Source organism: Tauraco erythrolophus, chromosome 10, assembly GCF_009769465.1.
Source record: "Tauraco erythrolophus isolate bTauEry1 chromosome 10, bTauEry1.pri, whole genome shotgun sequence".
Taxonomy (NCBI): domain Eukaryota; kingdom Metazoa; phylum Chordata; class Aves; order Musophagiformes; family Musophagidae; genus Tauraco; species Tauraco erythrolophus.
This window is the reverse complement of record NC_141474.1, coordinates 26,167,697-26,176,573: the sequence shown is the minus strand read 5'-3', so window position 1 is coordinate 26,176,573 and position 8,877 is coordinate 26,167,697. Positions and strand designations below refer to the sequence as shown.

Sequence of the window (8,877 nt, the reverse complement as noted above, 5' to 3'; positions counted from 1 at the left end):
TCCCACCCTCTCGATTTATTTTTTTTTTTTCCGACCAAAGAGACACAAACAGATCTGATGCCACAGAGCCTGGAAATAAAGTAAAAATTAAAAAAAAAAAAAAAAAAAAAAAAAGAGGAAATATTTCCTACCTTAAAGCACAACAGGAGGAGATGGGGGGGGGGGGAAGAGGGAAGGGGAGCAGTGCCGGAGGAGGGGGGAGAGCTGGGAAGGGGCCGTTTGCTTCGCGACTCTCCCCCCGCACACCACCCCCCCCCCTCCCCAGCACACTTTAAAAATGACAGCTGCTCAGGGTTGTGATTTTACTGGAAAAGTTCTGGGCCGGCTGCAGGAGCGGCTCGTGTGCCAGGGTGACCTGGGGCTGCGCCGGGGCCAAGGCGGGGCTGAGCACGGCCAGGACCTGCGCCGGGGGGCCCGCCTGGCCGGCGGGGTAGGGCGCGGCGGGCGCGGCGCTGGGGTTGGTGCTGGGCGGCGGGGGCACGGCCCCCCCGATGATGTTGTCTATGGAAAAAGAGGGCCGGGAGGGGTGGTTGGTGCTGCCGCCGTTGCCGCCGCTGCCGCCGCCGGCGGGCGTGGGGTCCGGCTTCAGGGTCTGGAGGAGGGCGGCGGGCAGGGCGGTGGGGCTCAGCTGGGGGTGGTAGAAGGACTTCCTGCAGTTCAGCTCGCCGCCCAAGAAGGAGGGCAGCGCCGAGGCGGCGGAGAAGACGGAGGCGGCGGCGGGAGGCGGCGGAGCCGGTAACGGGCAGTGCGGCGCCGGGAAGGGGAAGGCGCCCGCGGCGCCGCCGCCTCCGCCGCCGGGGTGGTGGTGGTGGTGGTGGGGGTAGCCCTGGAGCTGCAGGCCGTAGTTGTAGCCGTAGGGTCCGTAGGCGAAGCCGGGCAGGAAGGCGGCGGGGTCGGCGGCCCCGGCCCGCAGCAGCAGCTCGGGGTGCGGCGGGTGCAGCTGCTGCTGCCGCTTGAAGCGCTTCCTCCGGCGCAGGAAGCTCCCGTTGTCGAACATGTCGGCGGACTCGGGGTCCAGCGTCCAGTAGTTGCCCTTGCCCGGGTTGCCGGGCTCCCGGGGGATCTTGACGAAGCAGTCGTTGAGGGAGAGGTTGTGGCGGATGCTGTTCTGCCAGGCGGGGAACTTCTCCCGGTAGTAGGGGAAGCGCCCGCTGATGAACTCGCAGATCTCGCTCAGTGTCAGCCGCTTCTTGGGGCTCTGCAGGATGGCCATGGTGATGAGGGCGATGTAGGAGTAGGGCGGCTTCACCAGCGGGTTCTTCCCCCCCGCGCCGCTGCCGCCGCCCGCGGGCGCCTTCTCCCCGGGCGCGGCGCCGCGGGCGCACGCCGATTCCGAGCCGCCGGCGGGGGAGAGCCGCTCCGGGGACCCCCCCATGCGCGCCTTGGCGGCCCCGCTCCGCGGCAGGGCGAGCCCCAGCGGATCGCCGCCGCCGCCGTCCTCGTCCTCCTCGTCCTCGTCGTCCTCCTCGTCCTCGTCCTCGCTGTACTTGCCCCCGTCCTGGGGCGGGCCCACCACGTCGATATCCGCGTCCTCCACCTCGGAGAGCGGCTCTTCCTCCGGGGAGCGCTCGGACATGATCCCGCAGCCGCCGCCGCCGCTGCTGCCCAAAGTCATTGTTGTGCGGCCGGGGCGGCCGGGGCCGGGCTCCCCCCCCCACCTAGCGGCAGCTCCCGGGATGGGTCCGGGGCCGTGCCGGAGGGCTGCGGCCGCCGCTGGGACTCCGCGCCCCGGCGCCGCCGCTCCGCGCCCCGCTCGCCGCGCCGCTGCTGGCGGGGCCGCGGCCGGGCTGCGGGGTGGTGGCTGCGGAGGGAGGGGCGGCGGAGGGGGCGCGGGGCGGGGGCGGAGGGACGGGACGCCCGGAGGCTGGGCAGGGAGCTTGGAAGCAGCGATAATAAATAATAGTAATAACGATAATAAAAGGAAAGAGAGGAGAAAAAAAAAAAAAGAAGAAGAAGAGGGGGAGCGGGGGGTGCGGCGGCTCTTTGGCAGGGCTGGGGGGAGGGAGGGAAGGGGGGGAGGGAGGGAGGGGCGGGGGAAGAGGGAGGGGGGAGGGCAGAAGTTGGGAAGGCGGCTCCCCCCTCCCCACCCCTCCCGAGCTGAGACCCGGTGGAAACGCTCCCACTCTGCGCCTCCTGCCAGCTCTCCCAGGCCTTTATACGGCCGCCCCGGCATCACGTGCCACCCGCCGCAGCCCCCGCGGGGCACGGCGAGGGGCTGCCCGGCTCGGCCCTGGTCCCCGGGGAGAGCGGCCGCCGCCTCCGGCGGGGATGCTTTCGAGGAAAGATGCTGCCCGCTCTCTCGGCGCTCGGATGCCCACGGCTACGTTCGAAGCTGGCTGGTGCGGGAGGGGAGGTCGGTGCTGGATAAAGCCCTGCCCTCCCCCGTCCCAGGCACCTCACGGTGCCGGAGGATGCGACGGCCGCCTCCCTCCGCCCGGGGGCCCCGAAGGGTCCCTTCGCCCCCCGAGGGCTGCCTGCCCACGGGGCTGGGGGCTGAACTGCCGCCCTTCAGCAGCCTCGCCGGCGGGGACCCTCGCTCCGCCAGGGCCGAGCCCTCGGCCCCCTCGAGGGGTCGTGTGAATTTGGGGATCCCTGCTCCCCTTCTCCACGCGCTTACGTCACTGACACGTCACCGAGCCCGGAGCACCCTGCCTGGAAACCCGCCATCCCCGAGGGCTTCCACGGGCTCCCACCCGCAGAAAGGATGCTGCGGCTCGGCAGGTGCGGGGCGGAAGACTCCCGAGAAGGAGCGCTCAGTCAGCCTGCCCCCCACGCGAGAAATAACCAAAGCAAAGACTGTGCGTGGCCGCGGGGTGCTGGGACGGCTCCCGAGTCCCGCATCCCCGGCGGACGAGGCTGGCCCGGCCGGGTACCACTTTCCGAGGTGGCCCACCCGCAGCCCGGCCAGGCCCCAGGCACCCTCCGGGACCAGGAATCTCCTCTGGCGTCGGGATCTCCCGTCTGCCGCTCTCCTGCCATCGCTCCCCCCGAGGCGCAGCATCCCCCGACGGCTGGCAGTGAGGAGGTGGTGGGCAGCGGATGCCCACCTTGCCGCGGCTGCAGCCGAAGCGGAAGGATTTCCCTGTAACCGGAGGCACCCCAGCTCCCCTCCGGATCCACAGCAGTGTCCCTGCGGGTGGCAGAGCCCCGCTTCCCGGCCTGCGGCCGCCCTTTCCCGGGACAAGGCCGGGGCAGCCACCCCGGCGCAGGGCGGAGGACACGGCCACGGCTGCAGCCGCCCACCCCACGCCCCGTGGGTGGCTGTAGCAGCCCGGCGTCCCTGTCCCTGCCTCGGACACACTGAGCCACCCTCGCACGTTGTTATTTTTTTCTCCCCTTAGAGGCTCTGCAAACACGCAGCCGATTCCCTGGGCGCGGGGAGGATGCCTGGGGAGGGAGGAAGGGAATTATTTCCTCCAGGGGGGTGCCAGGGGGAGATCTCTTCCCCCGCCTAGGGTCGCGTTCAGCAGTGTGAGAATCCGCGGTGATGAATTGCCAGTCGCTGCCGTTAACAGGTGCGAGCATTTGGTGATAAAATCCCCAGCACTAATACCGGGGAGCCGGGCCAAACAGCTGCACGGCCCCGCTTCCAAATGCCGGTCACAATTACTCAAGCCCTAACGACTCGGTGCACAGGCTCGCCGAGCTCGGGGGGGACCCCGAGAAGCGGGCAGGAGCGGGCAGGAGCGGACGGCGCTTCGCACGCACATCTCCGGTTGAAGCAGCTCCTGCAGAGCCGGAGCCTCTGCGCGGGCTCGGTCGCATCCTCCTCCCTCGCCGCCAGCGCTGCGATCGGGGAGGATTTCTCGATCGGAGGGGAAAATAGATGGGTAATTGTGCGGAGAGTTACTCAAGAAGGTGGGAAGTCTGTCCCCCAAGCGTGTGTCAGGGCTAGGGGAGCTTTCCTGAGCTCCTTCACTTTTATACTCCTCCGATGACGAGATAACCTGCATTTGCAGCGCATAACGCATGTATCTCCCTCTCATGGGAGGGGTGTGTACATTTATATTCAGCTGTATATATGTTTGTATTCTCATATTTTTTTCTTTTATATGTATAATTAGCTCACATGGAGAAATGCTTCAGAGACGCCGCATCTTTCCTACCGACTTAGTTTAAACACTGCGTTCATCAGCCCCGCGGAAAGGCGATGGGAAGAACAAATGGAAGAGAGCGGGGAGGGAAAAGACCCGAGCCGCTCTCCATTTTTATTAAGTAAAATAATAGTTATGCCTCCCCTACATAAACGAAAGTGTCATAAAAAATTCCGAAGCAGCTGCCAGAGATTTCGACCACACACACAACGGGGCGATTGAATTTCCACTTGGTGCATTTCATGGCAGCGAGGAACCGCCGGGAGCTGAGCCTTGTGCCTCTGCAGGGCGGCGAAGGGGAGGGCAGGGGGGCAGCAAAACGACGGGCTGCGAGAGGCTGAGGCCAGCGGGCACCGCTCGGGGGATGCCCCGCCGGCCCCCGAGCCCCTCGATTCCCCCGCGGTGCCCGGTGGCAAAGCGGCCGCCTTCCCGATCGCCCTGCCTGGAGGCTGGCCCCGCACGGCTCGAAGTGAAACAGATGTGAGTGTCTGCTGCCTGGACCACCCCCTACCCCCCCCGCCCTGCCCCGGCTGCCGACTCTCCCCCTGCCCAAAAAGGCGGGCAGCGCCGGGCAGCCCGCGGGGGGAGCCCCCGGCAACGGGGGGCTCGGGCGGAGCCGTCTGCCGCCGTACTCATGGGCATCGGGACCTCGATGAGCCTGAAAATGAGGGAGGGGGAGGCGAGAAGGGTCGATTGGCGGCGGCTGTTGATGGGATGAGGCCAGTGCCTTGTCCCGCTCCCGCCTGGACTCCCCCCCCCACCCCGCCTCGCTTCAGCATCGCGCATCAAGAGCCGCCGCAGCTCGAGAAGTAGCATGTCCCGATCAGCCGCCATCGACACGATTCCTGCCTGTTTCAAGGGAAAATATTGCTCCCGACTAACGGGAACGACCCGAAAGGAAACGACTGTGAAGGAGTCTGGGCTCCTCCATCCGCGAGCGGCTCCCGCTCGCCGAGTCCGTGTTAGCCTCGGCTTTGCCGGGCAAGATCGGCTGCAGAAACAAATCAAAACGAGAAAAAGTACCTAAACTACACTTATCCCGAAACGATTTAGAACAGGGAAACTCGGGAGTGAAGCGAACCAGATGGTCGGATCACACACACACACACGCTCCCGGCCGCGCATCCACACACGGAGAGAGGGGCGAGTTTTAATCACGGGTTTACACGCGGGGGTAAGAAATGATGCGGTTTCGCGAAACAGAAACTCTTATCGATCTACCCGAAAAGATTGCCTTGTCATGGTCTCGCTATTCCCAGGCGTGCAGGGCTGGTAGAGAAACATTTTTCCTTGGGCAGATTTTTAATATTTCTGCTCTCCTCACCGCGGTATTTCATTACAGCCAGCCTCCCTTCCCAACTCCCCTTTTAACCCGATTCTTCTTTACATTTCACGTGAAGTTGCGGTATTAAACGTCCCTGGGGCTCAGAGCTGGCGGGATGGAGAGAGTCTCCAAAAAGTCTCAAAAGTAGAGAGGGAAAAATAAAAGGCCATGAGCCGATCAGGATTTTTTTTTTTTTTTTTTTTCCCTTTAAGATGACTTTCACTGCCTATCCCGTCTGCCTTAATGAGGCTTTTTGTCCAGGCGTGTTGGGTCGGGGGTTTTATGCCCTGCAGACCTCTTTAGCAGGTGGACGCCCCCGGCCGAGGTTTCCCCCCCGGGGCTCCCAGTGTCCCCGCTCGGGCAGCTGCATGGGAGCTGCCGGAGCCCCTGCAAGCTGCAAAACGGCAACAACGACAAGTGATGTGGTGGTTTTTGTGTGTGTGTGTTTTTGTTTTTGTTTTCCACGGGGAAAAGCTCCTTCCCTGCTTGTCTGTCGAGACCATTACTTGCCGGGGGTGGGAGTGTAGGGGAGGGCACGGAGATCAAGGTCGGAGCACCGCGGGGTAAGATCTGCTCCTGCCCCGGCACTGGCCATGCCCCCGCCTAAGGGGCCGTTCCCGGCTGGGGTATCCCCCGGCACTGGGATTTACCGGGGGGCAAAGCCCTGATCCTGCACCGCTGTGCCCGGGGAAGGGCAGCATCGGGCCCTGCAGCTTCTCCGTGCGCTGCCTTGGGCAGTGCGGGGAGTTTAGCTCCAGCCCCGCCGTCCTTGCTCTCAGATCCTTCCAGATGATCTGTTGGTTTTGCAATACAGAATCGTTCTTGTTTCCTCTGCCGAGCAGCATTTAAATTCGTTGACTCTGATGAGAACCCGCATCTACAAGTCCCCCAAGGCTCAGTGATGGATTTTTCTCGTTATCAAGCTTGGCTGACCTCTAACTTCTCTGAAAACATGAACAAGACAGACCTGCTGCTGCCTGGGCTGCCCCAGGGGCTCTTTTTCCACTTATGTGATTTCCTTTGATATTATTTCTCTTCTTTCCATACCCAAAGCTCAGACCTTCAGTGCTCCCTGCAGCTCAACCTTTTCTCCAGCCCTGTACTGCCAGCTCCCAGCTTGCAAAGATCAGTTTGCAGCCTGCGCACCAAGAACTCTCAGTGTGGGGAGATAAGTGGTAATGGTGGTGCCAGATAGTGCAAGATGTGTGAAATTCCCAGTTTGAAAACCACTGGAAGTTAAGTACCTACATCCATCCCTGCAGGGCTCAGATGTCGGACATCTTTGTTTTGTTGACTTGTATTTTCAAACGCGGATGTCCCAAAACCCACACAAAAAAAGGCCTGGATTTCAAGGGACACTTTTTCCCAGGCACCTCATGTGCAAGCCTGAACTGTCATGAACCTCTGGAGAGCAAGTCTCCCTGTCTTTCCTGCTCTTCAGACAAGTAGGAAACTCCTCTCTCCTCATACATATACGTTAATTTAGGTGCTGTGATCTGAGTTTAGGACCTTTGTTTTGGACTCGCAGTTCGAAAACTTTGTCTGCTGCTCACTACTCCTAACAGATCCCATCCCACATGGACTTGAAGCCCACCAGGCAAGCTCATACGGAGCTTAACACTCAACTTATTAACTGGTATAAGCTTTTTTCGTACTGTTCTTCAGCAATCTGACATGAAAAGAGATGGATACACACACACTTACATAACTCAGAGGAACGCAGTGATTTCAAGTCATAAACCACCAGCTGCACTTTTGAGACTCACCAAATCCAGCTCTCCTGGTTGCCATAAAAAACACATTAGCCAAAGGCCGATGCATGTGGAAGGCAATTATGCTCTGGCACATGGCAACGTGTATAGAACAGCCTGGTAACTGTGCCTACCACACAAAGAAAAATATTCCTGTGAAAACAAGCCTGTTAAATCACTTCATTCTTCCCTGAATCCCCTAAAAATTAAAGAGAAGATTTTTTTAAATTGTTTTGAAAGGGAGGAACATTTGTGGGAGGGAATTAGATTTTCCAAAAGTGGGTCCACCAGCGCAAGAACCTAAATAAATTGCCAGATTCACAAGGATGAAGAAACCAATTATTAGAAATGTAGAACACCATGCTCACATTTCTGAGTCCAGGTTTTCCATGTTATCACCTGATCATGCCAAACGTGCCCAGGAAATCCCTGCTGCTGAGTTCTCTACACTCAGCGGTTCAGCAGCCCTAGTGCCCACCTCACCCATCAAGTTGGCAAAAGTCCTCTTCTGCGAGAAACACCAGCTGAGGACCCTCAACTTGGGGGTCAGGACCAATACAAAGAGAGGGCCTTCAAAGGAGGAAACTACAGAGAAGATGGGAAATTACTGGAATATAGCTTGATTGGGACAAAAGTGTTTGACTCCCTTTTATTTTTTCCTGTGTGTAGTAAATGGCGGGGGATAGAGTTCTTTTCTCCTGAAAGTATCCAGCAATCTCCAGCTGGGGATCAGGTTGGGGTGAATCTGCTGTAACCTTGTAAAAAATCAGCCCTGTACATACATTCTGATATCTACATATCTGCCTTGCAAACAAGTTCATAGATACATTTTGCCTCTTGACCTCAAAGTCACGTGGAGTCTGTGATGTTCCTACTGCACAGGAGTATAGTGCAGGGCTCCTTTCCTCTGTTCCCATCTTGGAAAGGAGCTGAATAAATAGAGGGAAAAAGTTCACAACCTACAGTATGTAGAGGAAGATGAAGTATCTCACTCATGCAGAGAAGCAGAGGCAAAGCCAAACACCTTAACCCCATCCCCTTATCCAGCAAAGGAAAGTCAGGTAGAAAAGCAGAGGGACAGACATTTCATCTGGGTCACTAACAACAAGGAAAAATATCCAACTAGGAATCACAGTCATAGTTTGGGGCTGAATCTGCACAGAAGGGTGAATCTCAGCTCCATCACTCCGCAGCACAAGGCTGCAGATGCCAATTCCTCCACTGCATCTCCACCAGGTCACAGCTTCGCCCCACAGCCCGGCTTGGGCACTCCCACACCCCAGCAGCTCCTTCTCTTGGGTCCAGGACCCAAAGCTAATCCCTGCTTTGTGCACTGGGACACACAGCCCTGCTGAATCCTGGGCTGACTTTGCGGCAGCGTTGGTGTGGTTGCAAGAGACAGTAGGTAGAAGAGATACACAAGAAACCCATCCCCAGGATCCTCAGACCAGTGTGAACTTCTCCTGCTCCTTTCTTCAAAACACTGGAAGAAATTGCTGTCCCAAGCTCCACGGAGGCAAAAGGGAGAAAGCCTGTCAATACACAGATTTAAATTAATCCAGCCATTCTGGGGGTTTTGAAGCTTCATGTACACACACATCTCTCCCTCTTTCACTTATTGCAAGTGAGCCTCTGCTCCTTCTTGCTGAGAAGTGGAAGCTGTGCCGCTCGGACAGAAGAAATGACACCGAGGGCTGATGTTTCACAT

The 8,877-nt window shown here is 59.3% G+C and overlaps 1 protein-coding gene across 1 annotated transcript; it reads right to left on the bottom strand.

Annotated features, from left to right (window-relative positions):
• Positions 1-271: 271 nt before the first annotated feature.
• Positions 272-1,615, bottom strand: FOXD2 (forkhead box D2). Its single transcript, XM_086617635.1, is given in 3 exon segments — positions 272-778; positions 780-823; positions 826-1,615. Coding segments are annotated over 3 exon segments (1,341 nt in total).
• Between the last annotated feature and the right edge of the window lie 7,262 nt (positions 1,616-8,877).